Source organism: Drosophila elegans, unplaced genomic scaffold (genome assembly GCF_018152505.1).
Source record: "Drosophila elegans isolate 14027-0461.03 unplaced genomic scaffold, ASM1815250v1 contig_468, whole genome shotgun sequence".
In the NCBI taxonomy this organism is placed as follows: Eukaryota; Metazoa; Arthropoda; class Insecta; order Diptera; family Drosophilidae; genus Drosophila; species Drosophila elegans.
Window position 1 is genome coordinate 2,928,076 of NW_024545855.1, and position 25,720 is coordinate 2,953,795.

The window sequence follows — 25,720 nt, forward strand, 5'->3', positions numbered from 1 at the left end:
AGGTGAATATTTTGAATGGCCTGCGGGAAGTGCTAGCAAATGCGTCGGAATATCCAATAGATACCAAAAATAAAGTGGCAAAAAATACAAGTGACGTGTGTGCAGTGGTCTATATAAAATATGCAGACATATATATCGGTGTAGCCAGCATATCGACATTGTAATGTAAGTGTTGCGCAGATACTACAGCGAGGGCACACAAAAGTATCGAAGTCATGAATGAGTGTCGCCGTACGGCTAATTAGAGTCCGGCCAACTTGTATTTACTGTTAATTGTATTAAGGCAACGGCAGGCAGCACTTGCCACCTCAAAAAGCAACGACTACAAGTATCCACCACGTTCTTCTCCTACAAAATACCTTCTGGTTTTTCGTACTATTCTGTCTCTGTTCTGCTCGCGCAGTCGTCACCAGCGCAGGTCAAAGATCCCGCGAGCGGGTTTTTGTCTAGCAAATGTATCTTAGCCTCCACCATTTCCACACGGCCAACTCGCTCTGCGCCCTGCAGAACCACAGTCGAAGCCAAAGCCATAGTCGAAGCCAGAGAAGCCAAAACCAGAACCCAAGTGCCAGCCAAAGTCGGAGTCGCACAAACAGCCAAGTGCCTGGTGCCTGGTGCTCAGCTTGTCTTGTCTTTTATTTTATTTTCTCTGCAGCTCACTGCTCCGCTGCACAGAAAAAAATAACTGCTTGATGTTGAATACAAATATATTTTATTATATTTTTCACTTTAATTGGATTTGTATATAATGCCGTCGAAGATCGATTTATTATAGAGATATTTTTGTTTTTAGAAATGGAAAAGCAACAGAGTGATAGCATCAGTATACAAAAAACAAAACGGTATTTGTATGAAAGAACTGAATGATCTACCGATAATAACCAAAATATTTAGCTCCTGTCTTTGCTTACCTTATATAATTAAAATTCCAATTTAAATAAACAAAAATTGGTACTAAATTAATGATAATAATTTTTTTTTCAATATTGGTAAAAAAAAATTCTTAATCAAATACAATAGTTTCTTATTTAAATGTTAAATTAAAATAATCATATGTTGAATTCCTGGCAACTGGTCAAAACTATTTTCTAAAATCGTTTTCTTTCTGTGTGCGAGTGTGTATCTCACAGATACGAGTTTCAGTTTGTTTGTTTGTTTGGCCGGCTGGCTTTGCCTTTGCCTTTTCCATTGCTATTGCCTTGCCTTTGCCAAGTGGGGTTCTTGGCTCTCCGGGGATCGTTTGTTATTTGCACTGGCTACGGTCCGCAGCTGCCAGCATCGCCATTTCCTTGTAAGAACAGCCTTAAGCTTATGATAGAGAACTATCGTCATTATTTGTTTTTATGTTTATGGTTTAACTATATAAATACACTTTTATGTGGCCCTTAGAAATAGTTTATGGCCCTTTATTTTTGCAAATAGGCAAAAGCTCGTGCTTAATAATATATGCAACCATTTCAACTAGGTATAGAACTTTGAATTCTTCTTATTTTTCTTTGTGAATATAAATACACTTTTATTTTTCCGGAAGAGGCATATAAAAATATTTATTTTTTTTATACAGTATCGAACAAGATGGACAAAGACATGTTTTTCTGCAGAGCGAAATATTTTATTCCTGAGTGTACTCTTCCTATATCGACTCATAAAGAATAAGCGCGCGGCTAAGCAACTTTCACATTCATTTTGCAATTTCGATGCAGCTGCCAATCTCCGCTCACAATCACTTTCAAAATTTCGTGCCGCGAAACTTGATTTCTCATCGAAAATGAGCCGCGGACTAATGGTGATTTGGCATCGCATCGCATTTTGGCTTTAGCACCATTCTCAGGGCCTCAACTGCAGATCATTGTCAACTTAATGCCTTAATGCCCTTTGCAATGCAAATTCCCAGCCTCCGTTTGGTTTCCATTTCACAAATTACTCGCACCTAATTAGCCAAGTCATGTTGGCAGGTCGGACCGTTAGAACGCTGTTAAAAAGCCATGGCCAAAAGCTCATTGAAAGAGTCCCAAAATGATTTCAGCTGCTGACTTGCTGGATTGTTTTTCTTGATTTTTCCCCTCAGATTGTTGTCGCTGCTGCTGCCGTTGTAGCGTAAATTAGTTAACAGTATTATTTTAGCTAACGGGCCCGGTGATTTGTGGCCCCCAAAAAAAAAGAGTCACTAAATACCGACAGAAAAACATTTTAGAAGTGGGCCGACAGGCAGTGACAAGATCTGAGAGCGGTCGTAATTCAATTTCGACAATTTCAGCCACAATCCATAAGAAATCAAATATAGAAAAAAGGAAACAAATCGAAAGACTTAAGACAGCAACGCGGAGTCTAGACAAAACATAGCAAGGCGCGGCAAAGAGTCAGCAGGCAGCTTAAGTTGAATTGATTGTCAGTTATGGCTATGGCTTTGTGGTGAGTTGGACTCTGGTGTGGGGTGGTATCTGGTATCTGGTATAAGGTATCTGGTCTTTGTCTTGCCTCTAGGCGGGTTTTCGATGGGTTCTCTATAGGTGTGGCTGCGTCTAGTTGGCCAAAACTTGTTCCTGTTCTCAGTCTTCAATACATAAAATATACGCTTTCAATTGAACTTAGTGGCTGGCTATTCCGAGACGCATGAATCATTGCATTTAATGATCCCTGGGTGGATGAAGTCAGCGGAATGATGAGACCCTTGGCCGCTGGCAAAGTGAAAACTCAACGAGCAGGAAATGCAAATTCGAAATTCCCCACTTGCCTTTATTGCCTATAGGCAATCTCTCCCACTGCGGGGCCATTAAAAGCTGCGACCATGAAAATTGTAAGCATTGATAGATACGCTACGGGGCCACAGCCAGTTAATTTACTTTTTATTGTAATTAAATTAACACAGCAGAAGAAGCAGAAGCAGAACAGCTGCATAATTAGGCGAAGAAAGTACATTTCATCCGCTTTATAGCACTACCGCTGCTACACACTCTTCGTGACTTTTATGGCCGTAAAAAAAGAACTTCACTTCATTTCACTCCAAGTTCACAGACGTGCCTCAGACTTGAGTCTGACATAGAATCAGAATAGTCGGAGATGAGCCTTCTTTGACATGGATAAAACTAGACGACGTGAGCCGAATAAAACGCTCTTAAAATCCATGTCACACACATAGCTCCCACATTTTTCACTAAGAATAAATAATTTTTTGAATTTATAAACTTATATGTATGTAAATCACACAAATTTACTTTGGCTAAATAAGAATTTTTTTAAACTATTGTTTTTTTAGGCTTAAAGGAACATTTTGTTGTTTATTAAAAACAAGGTTATTTCAACTAAATTTTAGTTTAATAAAAACGGATTGTAAAATATTGATGAAAACTTTAAATTAGGTAAATTTAACTTTAATCGAACTGTCGCTACAAAAATGTGCGTATTTATTTATTTAGTGTTAATTGCGAATCGAACATATTTTCTGCAAAAGAATAATAAAAGAACCTTACTTTTTTGATTTTTAAATAAACAGTAACTGGTTTTCTATAAATTGAAATACATATTTCAACCACCCAATCTTGTTGACAAAAATGTACACACACTTATTATAATCCAAAGCGATTGGGCGTGTAATTTGTTTGGGGTACTTACCTATACTTGCGATCCAAATCAAAGGCATACCTTTTTTGTTGAGTGTGGGATTGGCGCCTGAGACCCGGTTGAGCTCCGTCTTTGGGTCTTTGGGTCTTTGGGTGTGTTCGGGAATTTGGCCAAATACGCTTGTCTGTCGCATTTTTATGCATGCAATGGCAAAGCAGGGAAAAATTGCCATTTTTCTGTTTTCGTTTGGTTTGTCATGGAATTTATGTCAATTAGTTCGGTGGCACACGTGTGTTTTTCAGTCTTTTTTTTTGTGGGGCGCGGAGGAATCGGTTTTGGCATGCAAATTTTACCCACAATTGTTGGCCACTTTCACAAGTCTGTTACAACACAGGAAAGTGTTTTGTTTCGACTCGGTCTAAAGGGGGATTTGTTTTGGTTTTCTGCTCGGCGTTAATTGCCTGTAAAGATGCCCAAAACTGAGGCAATGTTTCGTATTTTGTTTGGGCAATTAATAAAACTGACCTTGCCTGAGTTTTCTAACCACAAAGCGAAAACTGAAAGCCGATCCGGTGAAATACGCTGAAATGAGACCACTACCACTGTGGTTTTGGCGCTGGTTTCGACGGTGGTTTCGACGGTGGGGGCTATGCAGCCATGACGAATATTCGTTGACGGCATGACATTAGCTTGGCTTTAGCTTTTTGGGGTCACAGTCACAGCGACGTCAGCGAAATTCTTGTGCTCGCATTTCTGCCAGCTTGTCGGTTAGGTTAACTCATTTCTGCCTCGGATATTGCCCAATTTGATACCGATTTGTGGGCCAGATTCATTAGCCGCGTCTGCACACAATCACACAAATCGGGTCAGCTTGGTTGGCTTTGTACTCTCATTAGTCAGCATTTAATTAATCATTTTTCTCTTCAAGTTCTCACAGCTGTTGCTGACAGTTTATGTATTAGGAATTTTTTAATAACTCTTATTGAGTAATTCATGTTTTGTAAACAGTTAAATAGAGTGACATTGCAAGTAATTACCTTAAAAATACGCCAATAACTTAGAATTGACGCAACAAAACCTGTCATTTTCGAAATATTCTTAGCGATTAACGTCAAGTTTACTTGTTCGGAAAAATTCCTAAAATCAATTTATTGGGTTAGAATTAAGACCTAACAGTTTCTAAAAATGTATATGCCTTGCAAAAGTAATAAAAGTAAACACAACACGTTGTTGCTTAAACGCCTTTACATAAATACTTTTCTTCGTTATTTTTAAATTATTATTAAATTAAAAATTTGAATTTGACAAATGAAAGTCAAAAGTCGTTCGAAGATATTTATGATAACCATATTTTTTCTCGCCGTGCACAACTCATTCACCTGCTGGGCCTGAACCCATCTCTGCTCGGATTTCGTCGACGTTTACCCACTCATAATCAATTTACGCAGCCGAAACTTTCACAAGTCGTAAAGCTGTGCCAGCTTGAAGATTTCCTCGCTGCCAGCCTTTTTTTTGTTAGTCTTTTGACTGACTGTCGCTCATCCGCCGCGAAGGCTAGAGGTGTAGAGGTATATCGTTCCGAGACGGAAAGCGTGAGCATCTATATCTATCGCATAACTTGGCCAGCAATTTGCATACTGGCTCTTGCCGGCCAACAACAACTATTCGGCACAAAATGTATAAAAAAACGTGCTAAAAATCAAACAAAAACCCGAACAAAAATCTCTGGAACTCGAGTGTTCAATTAACACACACACAACACATCTCGAATGCCTTTCCTCCGCAAGGCATAATCACACAAAATTTCATCTCGTCGGACCGGACTTAAACGACTAAAACAGCAGGTTCAACAAACCGCTCTGTCCCCGGAATGGAGCGAGGAATGTTGGCCACGGGCTGGCAATCATTTAATTTGTTTATTATTAATTTGCATCTGGCAATGGCATTAGTCAGCGCTCGAAATCGACTCTCGTCTGCCGCCGCTTTTGCCGGCTCCGCCCTCCTTCGACTGCACATATTTTTGCTATCTTTGAAAAGGGTATGCCAACTTTGGCGATGCGAATGCGTCTAAATTTATCAGCATACGTGATCCCATTCAGGTTTCCGCTTAACACATTAATGACTCTACATTTTGCGGTTTTTTCAAGAATTGTGTGTGATTTTAATGACTCACTGAGACATTAAATACTGTTTTAAGGGAAAAAACATCTTATTTAATCGGGATTTCACATCTTTATTTGTATTTGCTTTAATCATGGAATAAAAGCCAATTCAACATATTTATAACTTCAAAAATACTTCTTCATTTGAAAGTTGTAAAAATTAGAAATTAGAAATAATTTAGAAATTGACATGTAAATTTAAAATATGATTAAATGGAGTTCTTAGAAGAATTTAACTAACTATTTATAAATAAAATAAAACTGCCTAAGCTTCTTGCAATAAATATCCAATAAATTTATACAACCCTCGCGTGAAACTTTGATTTGGAAATAAATTAAGATTCTTAATTAATCGATATTAACTGTGGAACTATGATGGAGCTATTTATAATTTGAGCCATCGCTTAAATATTTAAAAAGAAAATTATCCACCTGTAAACAACTTTCTAAAAATATTTTATTTAAAGCATTTAAAGTAAATTCACCCATTTGATCTTTTGAACCATATGATTTATTGAAGCTGTTGTCTTCCCTTGTTTGTAGACTTTTCCCAGCTTATAAAAATTCTTTACGGCTTTAAGTGCATTTGAGCTTCGTTGTGTATGCAGTTTCCCTTGTTTTATTAATCGCAAATTACAAAACTGCAACTGTGACCCACTTTGAGGCAGTCGCGAAATATTTTGTAGGCATTTATCATACGCCCCGTGTGCCACAGCAGCAACACAAGCAGCAACAAATTATGCCACAAGAGTTTCACTTTCTCAGCGAGATCTTTGTCAGCGGATCTTATTGGACAGTGCTTTTCCCAGTCCATCAGTTTGTCAGTGAGTCATTTAGTCATTTGGTCAGTTCTTCAAGCTGTCAGTTAAATTCAGGGGGAGGAGGAGGGAGGCTGACCAACCTGTTGTCTACCTGTCCGAAGGAACGAGTTTTGGAGCCCAGCAACCCAATTTAATTGGCTTTTGCGTGGGAATGGAAGTGGATGGCTGAACCGCAGGTCAGGTCTCGTTTGCAGCCCAATCACACACATCTTTTGAAGTGCCACAGCCCACAAAACCCGTAAACGTGAATATCGAGCTGGGAGAGAGCCACAAATTGCCATGGCCGGTACCAATTTTGAGCCACTTGGGCGCGCTCCATTAATTCATAATATGTGCGCAGAGGCACAAGCCGGCGATCAGTGACCGAAAAGTCAAAGGAGTTGTGTCTCCAACTCTCGTGCCTAACTGCAGTTTTGCATCAATGGTCATGTTGAGTGCAACGGCAAACGGTTCTCGTTCCCGACTTGTCAACTGACGCATGGCTTCTTGGCCAACGGGAATGCAGAATGCAACGGGAATCCAACTGCATATGCAACATACTACATTGGCCAACTCAAGCCACTCAGTCTGCCAATTGGCCTAATCGGCCGGCTGAGCTATTGCCAATAACCGTTGGCCAATTACTTAGCGCGTTGTGATTTATTCACACCAGCAGCAGCAGCAGTGCCAGCCGGTCTCGTTGACAGGCAAATATCCGCTAGCTTCGGTTTTAGTTTCTGCCATTGACCGATCATGCAACGATTGAATGACCCACTTGGCCATAAGCCAATACTATGATATAATTCCGGCCAGGCTGCAGCTGCAACTGTCTGTGTCCGGATTTTGGCCACAGCTGCATCCAGTTATTCATGTGGCCAGCTAAATCTGATAAGTCAGTTAAGGCTTGGTTAATTGATAGCTGTGGAAGGCCACCCAAAATCTGGGTAAGACAATAACCAACTTCATGGGAAAAAAGCAATCATATTTCGCTTAGAGCTAGATAAATGGATAAGATGTGAAAAGTAAAACAGACAAACGTATGATTAATACATTTATGTTCTTCTAGAAATAAGAACTCCCATAAACTAAGCCATGTAATTTATCATTTTTGTTGATAGCCACATTACATTTAGTAAACTTCCCAAACGTGCTGAAGCAGACATTTCCGCTGTTGTTTATGATAAAGAAATGGTTAACAGCTTAGCATTCTGAAGTAATCAAGCATAAACATACACATTGAACTGGTTCTCAAAAAGTTGATCGTAATTAGCTTAAACCAGCCTCTGTAAATAAAAAACTTTCAAAATTTTTGTGCCATTTAGGCAAACAATTGAATCAATTAGTGGTAATTTGTTAACTAGTCAATCTTCCAAGCCATACATCTAATGATCTTGTTTTTGATAGTGTAAAACACAAGTAGCTAAAAACTAAAAGTCACTTTTATCATCTTTTCACTTTCTTCTACTGACAGTAGCTTGTTTTTAAGTGCCTATCGCAATGTTTTTGCTTCACGCACTTGTGCGAACAATGGATATATACAGATACGCGTACTGTGAGATACTTAGATACTTAGATATCGGCTGCGGCGTCAACGGAGCATCGTGATCGCATAAATCAATGCCGATGTCGTGGTCGCAGCCGTATCATTGCCCCCAATACCATTCATTCATTACTGGCAGCTCAACAAAGCGACGCTTTAGATGCCGCACATCTCTTTCTTTGCGACCCCTATATGGTCGCCCAGTTTTCAGTATAGGTACACTCGGAAAAAATGTACTTATGTGGAAGCTCCAAAAAAAATTTTACATATGACCATTTAGGAATTTCAATTTTATTTCTTTTTAATGCTTTTTTTAAACTTTTAAATGTACTTTACTAAACGAAAACTAAAAGCTTAGTTATTAATAGTTTCTTTACTTCAAATTCATTTAGAAATTATATGCCATTGTAAAGTCTTATATGAGTAGACGTTCCCAACCAAATCAATAGTATCACACCTTTGACTTTGTTCCCAATGTGAAAGACATTTCATTTAGAAAGAGTAGTGATTTTGATTTCAATTTATTAGTGATTTTATGAAAGTGTCAGTATTTTACTACCATTACAAGTATAAAATGAGATGTAGGCTACTGTTTGTTTGGGGTCTTAAGCTTTATACCCATTTTACAGAAATATTTTAAAGTGCATATGGTAAGTACCAGTATCTGCAACTTTGGCTGTGTGTAGGTAGCTCGGCTTGGGTGATGGGATGCCCTATCTGGCTATCCGGCTTTCTGGCTATCTGGATGTCTGGCTGTCTGGCTGTCTGGCTGTCTCAACTGTATCAGGCTCTCGCGGGCATTAAAACCACCTTCCCTGACTGCCACTTTCACTCTGTGCCAAGTGTGCTGGCTAAAAGGCCCCGGCGAAACGGTTACAGCTATGAAAAACACAGAGGCACATAATTGTTGTGGGGAAAGAAATGATAATAGTAAACAAAAAACGCTGGCCAGACAAACAAAATCGAGTAAAATGCGTTGAACTGCGAGGAGAATCCGTTTAAGCGATTATGGCACAAGTGATTTTAATTAAAGCGAATTTAACACGCAATTAAAAGTGTTAATACACCAGCGAGTTCCGTGGCCAACAATGTTTTATATTAAATACTATAGTAATCTGCAATGGCAGATGGGAATGGCGAAAGCATTCGCTGTGGAATGCCGTAATCCCGGCGCCCAGCTTTCTTCTTCTGGGCAACTCCCCCAAACCACAAACCCGAATCTCAATACCAATACCAATTCCAATCCCCCCCAAGCTTCACTTTCGGCAACTGTGTGGTGGAAATTGCAATAACGTTTTGAAGTTTTAAAGCTGAAGTTGGAGTGTCTTAAGCCGCTCACTTTCGCCGGGCATTTGGGGCATCTGGCACTCGTAGAACACTTGACTACGTAATCTCGGCGGCGGCTGGCAAAACGGAAATCCGCATACCTTGCTGCACTGCATCCAATTTGGAGTCCACAAAATCTTGCATTAGTTGTTTGCCTTTCCTTTGCTTGCATAATGCTGCTACATTTGCATGAATTTTAGTTTTTTTTTTGGGCGCCTGCATTGGCAATTAAAAACCCAGAGGCCGTGTCGAAATGAGCTGCGCTTTGTTCTGTAGCGCTGGTAGCATAAACTGAACCCAGTTGCTGGCGCCATCTACGAGCAGGTGGCGGTATCAGTTCGTGGCAAATGTGGCGGGTCAACAGGGCTAAGTGTCAAGCACTGATCTGGAGAGAGTATTTCTATTCTTTCGCTGTTAAGGGGCTTGCCGCCATAATTGGGCGGCATCAGCGTTTTTTTCCTTTTGAGCCTTCCACCAGAGCGGTTGTTACCACAGTGAAAAGTTTTATTTATGGTGTTAGAAATATTCGATCGGAAGGAAGAGAGGCGGTGTATAGCACACAGCCAATAATTCAAAGTGCAGATAAAGGCAACGAAACTAGGCCTGCAGCTTTGCTGTATTTTTTTCCGCAACACCCGAACGAAGTGGGAACACTCAAGCCGATCGTCGAAATCCACCTTCGCCTGGAGTTCTTCGAGGGAAGGGAAACAGTGGTAACGCGACCGCCTCGCAAAGCGAGCGGAGGAGATCGACGGAAAGTGCTAAATAATTGAATTTTAAATTATGTAACTTCCTATGTCCCGACCCGAACTTAGGCGTAAAAAGTAATTGTGGCCCGTGGTGGCAGAAAAAAAGAAATATCGGCAGTGCAAATTCGGCGGTGTAAAAAAAGGGAAACGAAAAGCAAAAAAATAAGGGAAGAAATTAACCCAAAAATGTAGAAAATTTAAGCTCAAGAGGAAAGAAAAAAAAAAGGAAGAGAAAAAGGGAGAAAAAGAAAATTCAAAAAAAAAAAAAAAAAAGAAGGAAAAAAGCATGTGTTAAAATAATTATAAAATTTAGTTATTAAGATTCAGTTTTGATATTTCTTTTATATTTGTACATGTGAGAGTGATTTGAGTTTGTTTGTCATTTTACGCCGATGTAAAAAAAATGTAAATTCGCCTCCAGTCCCCTTTTGAAAGTGAAAGAAAAAGAGAAGAAATAATCTCTAGACTTGTCTGCCCCACGATCTGTTTTACCAAAAAAAAAAAAAAAAGTGAATTCTTTTGCAGCGTTTCAGCGACCTTCAAGAAAGCGCTTTCTTCGTTGGATCCGCAGCGACAATAATGGTGAGCGAAAACATATACATTTTTATTTAAATGTTTAAAAAAAAAATGAAAAGCATAATGATTTCGTGGTGCAGAGTAAAATCGCGAGGAAAGCTATTAAAGGAGTAAAAGAAAAGCAAAGAGAATATAGATTTTGGAAAAAAAAAGAGAAAAAAAAGTAGTTATTTTTTTGACTTTCAAAAGGAAGATAGAAAGAAATGGAAGAAAAAGTATAACTAAAACTATTGAGTGGAATTCGAGTGGGAAGAGACAAAGTAACTCGAGTCACCCTGCATTCTGGCGAATATCGTAAATGGTCAGGTTCTTAGCTAACTAAATTAATTTTTTTGCCTCCTCCGTAAAGATATATTTATTTTTGTTCAATCAAATGCCTTAAGTAATTAAGAACTAAATTAAATTAGAACATCACGTTATTATTAAGATCTGCACCCAAATCATAATTTATATTGTCTATTATACCTTATCTTACATTTTATAATTTTTGCTATTTGTCTCTTATTAATATATATGTGTATCTATTAAGAAATCATGGAGTGCTCCCAAATTTTAGTTTACTGTTTTTTTTTTAGTCGATAAATAAATTTTTATAATGTTTTAAATTTTAATGTTTGTCCTCGGCGGACGATGCCTTGATTAACCAATGCCGCAAAGGGGCTGTTCCGGGAGTGAAGGGAAGGGGGAACGGCCGACGGAAGGGTGGGCAAAGCCAGCCTCATTAACAGCAGAGGCGGAGATGCGGTAACAGATCGAGTTAAGTGCCTGGCCTCTCTTGGCCAACTGCAATAGCCCAAAAATGTAGGATGTGTTCGAAGTAGTTTTTTTTGCTTGTCGCAGCACGCAAATTGAATTTGTTAATAATTAGTTAGGCCGCCTTGATTTCTGAGCAAGAACAACACCCCCAATTGCTGACGAGCCAGAGCCGAGGTAGACATTGCGTGCGCTCAGTGATCAAGCCCAACATCAGGCCGCAAAACAAAAATTTATTAATGTTCGTTACATTTATAAATTATTATTTATTATATCACAATTATTAATATTATTCTGGCGCCCAACGTTAAGGCTGATTTTTTTTCAGTGCAGTACCCAGACACACCTACACAAATACTCACTTTTATTCACAAAGGGTATAAATGTTGTCTTGACAAATTCTTACCTTCATGTTTTCACTTATTCTTGTTTTTGCTTAACACTGACTCAGGCGCATCGGACAGCGGTAACCAAAATTAAACAAAACAGTTTTGGTACCGACCACGGCTGAAGAAGAAGAGTAGCAAAATCATGTTTTTATTTTTACACACAGTTTATTTGAGTTTTTAGAGTTTATCTTTCAGCCGCATAGGATTCATAGGCCCACAGTTTTTTTCAACAGTTTGCCTAGCCACGTCTGTAGTAAAACACTAAATACTCATTCCGAAAAAAAAAGAGTAGAATCAGTCACTTGTCGAACGCTTGGATACACTTTTAAAAAACTTATAAAAAAAAAAAAAAAACAAATTTAAGTCAAGTGGCCACGTTCATGAACAAACTGGTATACTTTAAGTGATTGTAAAGGGTGCGTGGACGAAATAGCTTGGATAACAGTTAGAGCGACCGCTCGCTGACCACAATCGCTATCGTTGTTGTTGTCGTTTGACAACAGATAAGCGCAGTCCGTACGCATGCCCAAGACAAAGCCGTTGTTGTTTTTTTCTCGTTTTTTATTCTTTATGCACTTGACTCGGTTTATGTTTCAATTTGGTTTTTTTTGAGGGATTAGTCACGCTAGAGGCAAATTAATATTGTTTCCGAATTTGTTTATATTGAATTATATTTTATTTCGTTCCGGTTTTTCTTTAAGCAAAATTCTTTTAATTCTCACTTGCTTCTCACTTTTATTCAATGTTCTCGTCGCGAAGTCTGCATACAAACTAAATAAGCTTTAAGCAGAGAACTTTAGAGCAAAGCGAAAAGAGTTCGATCAGCTGTTCGACCACTGAGGGCATTGAACTTTAGGTAGATAAAACGAAAGGAGAGAATTAAAAGCAATTGGCAGAGACTGTTTTTGTTAGGGTAGGTTAGTTATTAAAATATTTTTTGCGTACAATTATAGATAGTTAATTATTATTTATCTTTAAAACTATATTTAAGTATTTAATGAAAATGGGTGATGAGGAAGATGTTCCCGAGACCCCAGTAGCGATTTGCGCGCTCTGCGGAAAAACTTTAACCGTAACCACCACGTTTAGAACCAAATGCATGCACGAATTTCATAAAGCCTGTATTTTAGCGCATTCCAAAAAGAAAACCACATGCCCATCTTGCAATGTTGTTTGTTTTGAAAAACCTCCGCCTCCAAATACAAGGGGGCAAACTCGATCAAACCAAGAGAGTTCACCAGCTCCGTCTGCGTCTGGTCAAATACAAGAAAGTAACGCAGTGCAGTCGGAAGTAATAGCGAATGCCGTATCTCGAGCAGTTCGAGCAATGCAGAATGATTTATTAGCTCAACTGTCGGCGCAAATGGCTCAATTAATTCAAACAAATATTTCTGAGCATTTGCGGCCGCTTAATGAAAACCTGTCTCAAAGAGGGGGGCTTGTTGGTGCTGGTAATGCGTCTCCTTTTGGTCTAGGGAATATCGATTTGGATGCTGGTCCTGGTCCTGGTCCCGGGTCTGCACACGGATCCCATAGAAGCGGAGTTTCCGAGCTATCGCAAAGGCCTGATAAGGTTGCTCATATTATGAATGGGTGGAAAATTCGCTTCAGTGGAAACGAAGACGGACTTAATATTGATAATTTTATCTATAGAGTCGAAGCTCTTACACGACAGACCCTGGCATCGGATTTCAACACACTTTGTGGTAATGCAAGCATTCTGTTCGAGGGTAAAGCCCGAGACTTTTATTGGCGGTTCCACAAGACGGCTCCAATGCCATGGGGTTGGGATTTTCTTTGCCAAGCTTTGAGGAAACAGTTTAGGGATACTCGAAGCGACGTTGACATTCGGGAGGCAATTCGCGATCGAAAGCAAAAGGAGAGAGAGAATTTCGACAGTTTTTATGAAGCCATTATGCAGATGATGGATGGCTTAGAGGTGCCTATAGACGAGTATACCGTGGTTGAGATTCTCAAGAGGAATTTGAGACCCGAAATAAGGCACGAGATTTTGAATTTATCCATTCATTCTGTGGATCGGTTAAGGGAAATTTGTCGCCGTCGTGAAAGCTTTCTGGATGAGGTCAGGAAAAATCAGGGCTATCAAAAGACAGTTCCTTTTCGCAAGCAAGTGGCGGAGTTGGTCGAGGAAATGCAGTTGGATGAGCCTGTAGAATTTTCAGATGTCGACGATGAAGAAGAAATCGGCGCTCTAGCATTAATATGTTGGAATTGCCATAAAGAGGGTCACCGATACCAAGACTGCGAGGATAAGAGAAGGATCTTTTGCTATGGCTGTGGGGCGAAAAATATTTTTAAGCCCTCCTGTGTTCGATGCCAAAAAAACGTGAAAAAGGGCACGCAGTACCGCCAGCAACTGGGTGCTCCGAAAAACAAAAGCACGAATACAGAGCTGAGCCAATAGAACCGTCAAGTAGCATAAACATTTTTCCGAAGGATTCGAGCGGGGCGAAAACTAAGCATTTGGTTTGGCCTCAACTAATCGAAGCTCAGCTTATTGATAGTGATGTTGCAGCTCCAGCCAAACCCGTATCTAGGCAGGCAAAACGCATGCGATCATATTGGCGATCCGTAAAAACTATAAATACAATCCGGTTCAAAGGGAATGATAAACGACCTTATGCTGAGGTTCGGTTGTTGGACAGGATAGTTACAGGGCTGTTGGATACAGGAGCAGCAATCAGCGTGATTGGCGGAAATTTGGCAAAGCAAATTATTCGAAGTAGAGAACCTTTTAAGCCAGTTATGTCAGCAGCTTGCACGGCAGATGGGAAAAAGCAGGAAGTGGTTGGGCGATTGCGCACATTAGTTACTTATAAGAATATTAGTAAAGATTTAGATTTAAAAATAATACCTTCTTTAAGCCAAGATTTATATTTAGGAATCGATTTTTGGGAAAATTTTAATCTTCTTCCTCCGGATATGCAAATAAATGAAATTTCGTCCGATTCTCATGAGTTATCTGCGGAGCAGAAGGTTCGTTTGGAAAAGGTAGTCGCTGAGTTTCCCTCATTTGCTGTGTCAGGGCTTGGAAAGACCACACTTATTTCGCATTCTATAGACATAGGCGATGCAAAACCAGTTAAACAGCGCCATTTCCCGGTATCTCCAGCAATCGAAAAGTTATTGTACGCTGAAGTAGACCGTATGATTAAGCTTGGAGTTATTGAGGAATCAAATAGTCCTTGGTCTTCTCCAGTTGTCCTTGTTCAGAAGCCTGGCAAGGTGAGATTATGTCTCGACAGCAGGAAAGTCAATGCTGTGACGAAAAAGGACGCGTATCCTCTTCCACAAATCGATGGTATATTAGGCAGACTACCCAAGGCAGTATACATTTCCAGCTTGGACTTAAAGGATGCTTATTGGCAAATACCGCTAGAGCCTAGTTCCAGAGAGAAGACAGCTTTTACCATTCCCGGAAAGCCGCTGTATCAGTATAAGGTCATGCCATTTGGGTTGACAAACGCATCCCAAACAATGACCCGGCTCATGGATAAGGTAATTCCTCCATCGCTGAGAAATGAAGTCTTTGTGTATCTGGATGACCTGCTGGTTGTGTCAGATACATTTGAAGCTCACATGAGGGTTTTGAGTACAGTGGCTGATCATGTTCGCTCCGCTGGATTAACTCTAAATGTTGAGAAAAGCAAATTTTGTATGCGATCGGTCAAGTATTTGGGGCATATAGTTGGAGAAGGCGTGATTCGCACAGATCCTGAAAAGGTATCCGCCATGAAGGATTTCCCATTGCCCAAATCCTTAAAAGCACTCAGAAGTTTTCTCGGCATGGTGGGGTGGTATAGGAAATTTATTAATAATTTCGCTTCGGTGGCAGCTCCGCTTACTGATCTGCTAAAGCCAAAGAAAAAGTTTGAAATGACTATTGAGGGCCAGGAAGCATTTGAGAAACTGAAAGAGATGCTGTGTTCCGCACCAGTGCTTCGGAGCCCAGACTTTACAAAACCGTTTTTTGTGCAGTGTGATGCCAGCAAGTCCGGTGTGGGTGGAGTCCTGGTTCAGAAGACGGATGAAGGGGATGAATATCCAATTGCCTTCGTGTCAAAGAAATTAAATAAATGTCAGAGAGCGTACTCGATTTCTGAACAGGAATGCTTGGCCTCAATTATCTGCATCAAAAGATTCCGCGCGTACATAGAAGGACATGAGTTTACGGTGATCACCGATCACGCATCCCTTAAGTGGCTTATGTCTCAAACGGATCTAAATAGCCGTCTGGCTCGGTGGGCATTAAAGCTCCAAGGCTTTAATTTTAAGATTGAGCATCGTAGTGGCAAACTAAATGTTGTTCCCGACGCGTTGTCCAGAGTGAACGAGCAGGAAGTGGCGGTTTTAGATGCCAGCCACGGATTATTAGTAGATTTGCAATCTCCGGCGTTTAAGGGAAGTGATTACTTGGAAATGCAGGAAAAGGTCAGTGCCAACAGCGATAAATTTCCAGATCTAAGGGTTGTGGATGGTTTGTTGTACCGCAGGACTCAGCATGAGACAGGAGAGCTTATGCATGACACCTTCGCGTGGAAGCTTTGGATTCCAAGCGATTTGATTCCAGAGGTCTTAAAGAAAGCCCACGACGACCCACTTGCATCGCATGGAGGCGTACACAAGACTTTAGAACGAATTCGTAGGTACTACTTTTGGCCAGGACTAGTGGCAGATGTCAAAGAATACATTGGTAATTGCGATGTCTGTAAGAGTACAAAAGCGCCAAATAGAGTACAGCGACCGCCGATGGGTACCGCTCCCGAGACGCAGAGATTTTTCCAACGGCTTTATATTGATTTCCTCGGGCCATACCCTAGGTCTCGATCTGGTAATGTGGCCATATTTATAGTGCTGGACCACTACTCAAAGTTTGTTTTCCTGAAGGCAGTGAAGAAAATGACGGCCGACGTCGTAATAAAGTATCTGCAGCAAGACTTGTTTCATACTTTTGGAATTCCTGAAACGATTGTGTCAGATAATGGTTCTCAGTTCAAATCAGAACCGTTTCAGAAGTTGTTGAGGCAATATAGAGTTAACCATAGTTTGACAGCAGTCTATGCGCCACAAGCTAATGCGTCTGAGCGAGTCAATCGTTCAGTTATTGCGGCCATAAGGTCTTATATTCGGGACGACCAGAAAGATTGGGATGAGCATTTGAGTAGTATTTGCTGTGCGCTGCGTTCATCAGTGCATTCTGGAATAGGGACTACGCCGTATTATATGGCGTTTGGCCAACATTTTATTTCATCCGGTTCAACATATAAATTATTGAGATCGCTGGGTATGTTGGAGGAAAGAGCCGCAAGATTTACACAAGAGGACTCCTTGGAATTGGTGCGTCGAAAAGCCCGAGAGGTGATGCAGAAACAGAATGAGAAGAACGAGCGGCAGTATAACTTAAGGTCTCGTGAGGTGTCTTACCAGGAAGGTCAGGAAGTATTTAGAAGGAATTTTAAACAAAGCAGTTTCGTGGGAGGATACAGTTCTAAGTTAGGGCCCGCTTATCTTAAGGCCAGAGTCCGGAAAAAACTGGGAAATGCCTGCTATGAGTTAGAGGATTTGCAAGGGCGATCAGTAGGACGTTTCCATGCCAAAGATCTAAAACAGTAACGAAGCGTTGCTACCAGCTTTGGTTGGATCTGTTTTGGGGTTGTCGGACCCCAGTCCAGATCTTAAGGGGGGGCTTTTGTAGCACTGGTAGCATAAACTGAACCCAGTTGCTGGCGCCATCTACGAGCAGGTGGCGGTATCAGTTCGTGGCAAATGTGGCGGGTCAACAGGGCTAAGTGTCAAGCACTGATCTGGAGAGAGTATTTCTATTCTTTCGCTGTTAAGGGGCTTGCCGCCATAATTGGGCGGCATCAGCGTTTTTTTCCTTTTGAGCCTTCCACCAGAGCGGTTGTTACCACAGTGAAAAGTTTTATTTATGGTGTTAGAAATATTCGATCGGAAGGAAGAGAGGCGGTGTATAGCACACAGCCAATAATTCAAAGTGCAGATAAAGGCAACGAAACTAGGCCTGCAGCTTTGCTGTATTTTTTCCGCAACACCCGAACGAAGTGGGAACACTCAAGCCGATCGTCGAAATCCACCTTCGCCTGGAGTTCTTCGAGGGAAGGGAAACAGTGGTAACGCGACCGCCTCGCAAAGCGAGCGGAGGAGATCGACGGAAAGTGCTAAATAATTGAATTTTAAATTATGTAACTTCCTATGTCCCGACCCGAACTTAGGCGTAAAAAGTAATTGTGGCCCGTGGTGGCAGAAAAAAAGAAATATCGGCAGTGCAAATTCGGCGGTGTAAAAAAAAGGGAAACGAAAAGCAAAAAAATAAGGGAAGAAATTAACCCAAAAATGTAGAAAATTTAAGCTCAAGAGGAAAGAAAAAAAAAAGGAAGAGAAAAAGGGAGAAAAAGAAAATTCAAAAAAAAAAAAAAAAAAGAAGGAAAAAAGCATGTGTTAAAATAATTATAAAATTTAGTTATTAAGATTCAGTTTTGATATTTCTTTTATATTTGTACATGTGAGAGTGATTTGAGTTTGTTTGTCATTTTACGCCGATGTAAAAAAAATGTAAATTCGCCTCCAGTCCCCTTTTGAAAGTGAAAGAAAAAGAGAAGAAATAATCTCTAGACTTGTCTGCCCCACGATCTGTTTTACCAAAAAAAAAAAAAAAAGTGAATTCTTTTGCAGCGTTTCAGCGACCTTCAAGAAAGCGCTTTCTTCGTTGGATCCGCAGCGACAATAATGGTGAGCGAAAACATATACATTTTTATTTAAATGTTTAAAAAAAAAATGAAAAGCATAATGATTTCGTGGTGCAGAGTAAAATCGCGAGGAAAGCTATTAAAGGAGTAAAAGAAAAGCAAAGAGAATATAGATTTTGGAAAAAAAAGAGAAAAAAAGTAGTTATTTTTTTGACTTTCAAAAGGAAGATAGAAAGAAATGGAAGAAAAAGTATAACTAAAACTATTGAGTGGAATTCGAGTGGGAAGAGACAAAGTAACTCGAGTCACCCTGCATTCTGGCGAATATCGTAAATGGTCAGGTTCTTAGCTAACTAAATTAATTTTTTTTGCCTCCTCCGTAAAGATATATTTATTTTTGTTCAATCAAATGCCTTAAGTAATTAAGAACTAAATTAAATTAGAACATCACGTTATTATTAAGATCTGCACCCAAATCATAATTTATATTGTCTATTATACCTTATCTTACATTTTATAATTTTTGCTATTTGTCTCTTATTAATATATATGTGTATCTATTAAGAAATCATGGAGTGCTCCCAAATTTTAGTTTACTGTTTTTTTTTTAGTCGATAAATAAATTTTTATAATGTTTTAAATTTTAATGTTTGTCCTCGGCGGACGATGCCTTGATTAACCAATGCCGCAAAGGGGCTGTTCCGGGAGTGAAGGGAAGGGGGGAACGGCCGACGGAAGGGTGGGCAAAGCCAGCCTCATTAACAGCAGAGGCGGAGATGCGGTAACAGATCGAGTTAAGTGCCTGGCCTCTCTTGGCCAACTGCAATAGCCCAAAAATGTAGGATGTGTTCGAAGTAGTTTTTTTTGCTTGTCGCAGCACGCAAATTGAATTTGTTAATAATTAGTTAGGCCGCCTTGATTTCTGAGCAAGAACAACACCCCCAATTGCTGACGAGCCAGAGCCGAGGTAGACATTGCGTGCGCTCAGTGATCAAGCCCAACATCAGGCCGCAAAACAAAAATTTATTAATGTTCGTTACAGTTCTCCCGCCAGGCGTTTTGAATTTGGATTTCCTTAAGATACAAAGTTGGAAACCTGAAAGCCAACACCCGATTAGGTATCATTGTTTTGGGGGCTTTTGTGCACTTCTTCGGACTAAGAGGCTCATAAGAAATACACCGTTTGCTCATCAACAAAAGAACTCTAGGGTAATAGGGTTTTACAAGATAAACTTAATTTCGTTTGTCACGGGATATGTGTATTTTATTGTTATGCAATTCTTCCCAAAAATAGCTTTAATTATATATTTAAAAAAATTATTTATTTAACAGTTTGTTTTATATATATTTTATAATGTTTTTAAGAAATTTAGCTATGATTTTTTATTAAGATAGAGAAAATTTATAGAAAAAACGTTTCTAAAAAAAATCATTTAGTTAAATAGTTCTAGTATCATTTTCTGACATATTTTCTTTTATAAATTGTATGTTTTGGCTGAATATTCTTTCAATTTGGTCTGGGTCATTGTTAGGGTGTCTCAAGTTCGCATCTCACACATAACCGACACAATTTCCGCTTTTGTCATGACAATGGCTGTGGCTGCGACTGCGACTGCGACTCCAATTCCGAGTCCAACTTCGACTTCAACTGACACTGCGTGTGTGGATGTGTGGGCATTGTCATTAGGCTAATTCCCGCAAATTATGAGTAATAATAGCGCAGCCATTCTCGCGGCATTCTTGACCCAGTTTGACTCAGAATTAGCTTACTATTTTGGCCCGAACTGGCTGTTTTACCCGCTCCGTTTTTCTTTTCTTTATTGCAGAACATGGAGCTGAGCAACTTTTCAAGCGGCAAGAAGATGTCACGCGAGGAGCGACGCTACTCGGTGCCCCACGGACCCAATACTCCACTGCCACCTGCGGCATCCGAGGATCTGCATGCCTGGTCCATCTACAGGTGAGTGGTTAAGTGGGGAGCCCCCGAAACGCAGCTTTAATAGCCAGACATGGGTGTGGTCAATGGGACGGATGACGGATGGAAGGGGTAGAGGTGACCACACCTGTCGATCGAAGTTTTGACGCTTGACTTAGCCGCAGCCCTAGCGGAAGTTCAAATGCCATAAATGGCTAATTGAAGAGCCCATGGCCAAGCCTCCAATCATGTCCAGCTGACCGCAACTGCAGCCGCCCAGTGCAACTCTCTTTTCATATTCAAATACCCCCTCCTTCCTTCAATAGGCAAAACCTCAACTCCGACTTCACCGACTCGGCTCTGGGCTCGTCGGACAAATCACCGCTGCCATATGGAAACTTCCAGCTACGCGATACCACAGTTCAATCAATCTTAAATCATCCGCGCTACGGACCCAAGTGAGTGTAATCCCACAAATTTTCTAAATAAACAATTATTAAGCATAATCAAGCGTCGATATTGGCATATGAACTCAGCATTTAGAGTTGAGAGTTTTTTGTGAACATTAAACATTTGGGAAAAAAAAGATGATTAACAAAAAACACAAGTTACCTTTATCGCTTAACTTTTCATAGTTTCACAGAAAGGCAACTTATTGCTATACAAATGTTTTCGAATTTTAGCTATTGCATTTAAAGTATTTAACATTTTCTGGATAAGTGTAACATTTTGGGAACTAAAGAATAAACAATTTATTGAAAATAGCAATGGAATATAAACTAAATTAACATTGAATACTTAAAGAGTATATTTCTCTTTGCCTGTATGTTAAAATATATATCAAATGTTAAATGTTTATTCTATATAATCATCATTAATTTATCACAAAACCAACCTTTTTTACACCTTTACAGATCTCCATTGGGCTCAAATATGTACACATACTTGAAGTTTGGACTGCCGCGCGTCTTTCCGCCGAATGCCGGATCGCAGCGGTCGCATCGCCCAGGTCCGGGACCTGGTCCGGGATCGGGTCCCGGTCACGGTGCCTCCAGTGCGCTGGGCGGAGTGCGTGGTCGGGTCAACCGCGCCTTCCGCGACAGCTCGGCGGGTGCGGTGGGCGTGGTCGGCGCCGGGAGCAGTGGCTACGACAGCAGCGACAACGAGACGACCCGCAGCCGGGTGCCGCCCAATCTGCGGAAGTACCGCAGCGAGTCGGACTTCCGAGCCATCGGCGGCATGCCGCACTCGCGTCCGGAGTCGCGGGCTCAGATGGGAGGAGGAGGAGGAGGTGTCCCAGTGGCCGCTTTGCGCCAGGCCAATAGCCGGGCCAGCATTGCGGTGGGCCAGCACCATCACCACCAGATGCAGCAGCAGCAGATGCACCAGCACCACCAGCAGTACATGGGCAATGGGAAGCACTACGGGCACAGGTCGCACAGCGAGGCGGATCTGTTGGGAGCGGGACTGAGCCAGGTAGACGGAGGTGGAGGCCTGGGCTATGACTTCAACGAGGCGCGGTTGTACGGCAGCTCCAGGCAGTACGGCAACGGGAATGGTCACGGAAATCATCACGGACAGCCAGGCAGCCGCAAGCAGTCGGGCATGGGTCTGATCTACCCCAACATCCAGGTGCACTGCCTCGATGTGAATCCCTGCCTGCGCGGCGTGTCCATGCAGGCCAAGGCGGGGGATCTGTTCGCCATCATGGCCACGTCTCAAAGGGAGGGCAGTGCTCTGGCCGAGTGCCTGGCGGGATTGAGTGAGCGGCTGGGCGGCGAGATCCTCATCAACGGTCAGCAGATGAGTCGGCGAGGACTGAGGGAGCTGTGCAGCTATGTGCCCGCATTGGAGGTCTCCTCCCTGGATCCCCGCATGAGCGTCCAGTGCACCCTGAATTTCCATGCCGCGCTGCGAGGTCCGCTGGATCGCAGCGATCTGGAGGAGCGCATGGATGTGCTCATAGAGGATCTGGGGCTGAACACGGTGCGTGCCTCCAATGTGTCCACTTTAACCCACTCGGAGAAGCAGCGCTTGAGCGTGGCCTGCCAGCTGCTGGCACAGTCCTCGCTGCTGATCCTCGATCAGGTGACCAGCAACATGGACATCTTTGATACCTTCTTCCTGGTCGAGTACCTGCGGCAGTGGTGCAGCGGCGGGCGCATCGTCATCATGACCCTCCAGCCGCCCACCTTCGAGATCCTGTCCATGTGCTCCGGCGTCCTGCTGCTCTCCGGCGGCAGGACCGTCTTCTCCGGCAGTCGGGCCGACCTGCCGCGGCACATGGGCGAGCTGGGCTATCCGTGCCCGCCCTTCAAGAACCCGGCGGACTACTACTGTAAGTTGTGGGAATAAAATCTATTATATGATAGTTTTTTTTTTAATTCAAAAATCCGATATTAATAATATTTGGTGGTTATTATATTTCAATAACGATTATTTTGGTCCTTGATTTTAATGGTAAGCATTGAATATACTTCTAGTGGACCTGGTGACCCTGGATGACCTTTCGGCGGCCGCCATGCTGGAGTCCTCGGCCCGCATCGATTCGCTGGCCAATGCCTGGGACCAGATCAACTCGGAGCCCCCACTGGCCGCCCCGCCCGCCTCGCTGCCCAACTTCACGCTGAAGTCAGGCTTCTTTGGCCAGATCAGCGCCCTGATCAAACGCTTTGCCGGCTACAAGCAGCCGGGATCCCTGCTCACCTGGATCAGCAAGCTCATCGCAGCAGCGGTGCTCTCCCTGTGCATCGGCTGCATCTTCTGGGACGTGCCCGCCTCCGATCCGCAGCTGAGCTACCACGACCGGCTGGGCTACCACCACTGCGTCATGGTGCTGGTGTACTGGCCACTGGTGATGCTCACCATCCGGGACACGCAAGAGGATCGCCGCCATGCGGAAAGGGACATCCGCCTGGGGCTGTACACCAGGAGTCTCTACATCATTGTGCAGGTAAGGGAAACAACAAGGAACAATCCAAAAAATATCTATATAAAATATAAAATCATAATGTTAAACAAAGCATATTCAATTTCTTTATTTAATACTAAAATATTTGAGCTATGGTATTTATTTTAAATGCCTTAAATGAAAGTCTCTAATCTTTGAGCATAACATAAATGGCGTTCCATTTCCTGTTATTTTAGACATTGATATAAAATGGAGTATTTAACATGAGTATCAGACGATTAAACTCCAAAGTTAATTTAGCATATTTTAATTAGATATAAAATTGTTTGATTAAATACAATGCATATAAAATTGTTCATAATCAATTTAAATCATTTTCGCATTGATTTTCATCCATTATTATTTTGAATTATTTTAACCTGACTTAGACTTAACACTTTTTTTATTCAGTGGAGATATGAACTCTACACAATTTTAGGCCATAAATCCCCATGGTTCTGAATTTAATTCTCCCATCTTACAGAGTCTTCTGGGCCTGTTCCCCAGCCTTTGTATCTGGCTGGCCTATCTGTTGCCGGCCCACAGCATGGCAGGACTTTACACCTACTCGAACAGCAGCGATACGGGCATATACTTGTACATGGGTTAGTAGCCTTGACAACCAAAGACTATTACACTAAGCTAACCAAGCCTCTTAATCCGCAGGCTACATGCTGCTCTACTTGACGCTCATCCAGACACTGGCCCTGTTCTGTGCCCACCTGCTGCCCTGCAAGGTCTCGGCCAGCCTGGTTAATGGGCTGATCAGTCTGGCAGTGGCGGCGGTGGGCGGCTACCTGGTGCATCCCCAGAACCTGGCCCAGTTCTGGTCCTGGCTGCAGTTCTTGTCGCCGGAACGGTGGCTTCTGCCCGTCCTGGTGCAGGATGAGTACAGTGCTGAGACGTTGTCCAACTCCGCCGGACTGCAGTTGTGCCGCAACAAGCAGGTGGGTGTCATTAGGGATCTCAAAGTAATGATGACAAATAATGTTTTTTTTTTAAGAAAAAAAACAAAATCAAAAATAGTCATTATTTTTAATAAAAAATAAGCAAACCAAAGAAATTTTGAATATTGCTTAACATTTCTGTTGAGCAAGAAAGTAATCATTCATTTTTGTAAAAACAAAAACTCAACAAAACTTAAATTCATCTTTATCTTTGAATCTGCGGCTTCTGTGTGCATTTGATGATTTCATGATATGTAAAGCGCTGTCAAAACAAATCATTAAAGTGTCGGTTCAAAAGCTTATTTAAAAGTATCTTTAAAATTGTGACACGGGAGCCCAAGTTTCAAACTACTTTGTATTTTAAAGAACATTCTACAAATTAAAATTTGTCAATTTAAAGTGATTGATTTTTGTTGTTCAAAAAACACGTAATTAAACATTATTTGCAATTGTCATACTGAATTCTAACAACATATATTTACTTCAAAACAGGTGCAGCACCAGGAGATCATTGTGCAGCAGCCCTGTCCGCCGCCCAACGGCACCCAAGTGCTAGTCGACTTCGAGCTGCTGCCACAGCAGCACGTGCTGGACCCCACTCCCAGCTACGACCAGACCACCTCGGTGGCCCTGGTCCTGGCCTCGGTGCTCGTCTTCTGCGCCACCTTCATCGTCTTTTTGTGCAATTGTCGCAGGGCCTGTCGGAGGCAACGCAGCCGATAGGCTGCGTCCGCGACCAGGAGCTGGCCAGGATCTGCAACACGGATGTCCCATGGTCCAGGCTCCGGAACTGTACATTCCATAGAAACTAATTCTTGAAATAAATAGTGTTTAGTCGATGCAGCGTTCGTTTAACTAACTAAAGGCAAGTGATTTTTATTGTGCTTGGAATGATTATAAGGCAGTTGGTTGGGGTTGGTTTAACAAAGTTTTGTATATCTATAAAAGTTCTTATCGCACTAAATAGGTTATCAAAAATAGTTCGTATAAAAGTGTAATATTAAATTGTCTTTTCTTATGTAGACCACCTTGAGAAACTTTGTAAACCTATAAGAAGTTTATAAGAAGAAGTCTAGCAGACCATTAATGGGCTCATGTATTAATGCTAAATATTTGAAAGGTGTATTCGACTTGCGAAGCTCAAATTTAAATTGAATTTTATGGAATCCAAAAGCAAGATAGAATTTAATGGTGGAACAATCGCAGATTAGTGTGGGCCATTATGATGCCATGCTCATCGCAGGCGGCAATGACACCAGCATCATTGGTCGATCCTGCAGGACTGGCAATGTAAGAGACTCCACTCTGTGAAAATTAAAGGAGT

General features: G+C 41.6%; 2 protein-coding genes across 4 annotated transcripts in view; one reads left to right on the plus strand and one right to left on the minus strand.

Moving 5' to 3' along the window:
* On the plus strand, positions 1–25,260 carry LOC108143009 (ATP-binding cassette sub-family G member 8). Of its 3 annotated transcripts, none has more exons than XM_041709050.1 (8): positions 1–165; positions 20,411–20,544; positions 20,826–20,957; positions 21,414–22,837; positions 22,983–23,452; positions 23,934–24,054; positions 24,116–24,396; positions 24,889–25,260. In XM_041709050.1, the coding sequence occupies exons 2-8, from the start codon at positions 20,414–20,416 to the stop codon at positions 25,117–25,119; spliced, it is 2,790 nt and encodes a 929-aa protein (XP_041564984.1). In that variant the 5' UTR covers positions 1–165; positions 20,411–20,413; the 3' UTR covers positions 25,120–25,260. The 3 variants fall into 3 exon arrangements, with proteins under 3 accessions (XP_041564984.1, XP_017122687.1, XP_041564983.1); XM_017267198.2 differs by lacking the exon at positions 1–165 and adding an exon at positions 17,988–18,049; XM_041709049.1 differs by lacking the exon at positions 1–165 and adding an exon at positions 18,337–18,627.
* Positions 25,243–25,720, minus strand: part of LOC108143011 (bifunctional purine biosynthesis protein ATIC) — a 4,306-nt gene continuing 3,828 nt past the window's right edge. Inside the window, exon 6 of the mRNA XM_017267200.2 lies at positions 25,243–25,701. Within this exon, the coding sequence (XP_017122689.1) occupies positions 25,582–25,701 (120 nt within the window). The 3' untranslated portion in view covers positions 25,243–25,581. The remainder of the gene's footprint in view (positions 25,702–25,720) is intronic.

What these genes read in the sequence shown, in the direction of transcription:
- LOC108143009 (XM_041709049.1), top strand. An exon ending in CATGCCTGGTCCATCTACAG is followed by an intron (nt 20,545 to 20,825) that starts GTGAGTGGTTAA and finishes TTCCTTCAATAG; the next exon opens with GCAAAACCTCAACTCCGACT. An exon ending in CATCCGCGCTACGGACCCAA is followed by an intron (nt 20,958 to 21,413) that starts GTGAGTGTAATC and finishes ACACCTTTACAG; the next exon opens with ATCTCCATTGGGCTCAAATA.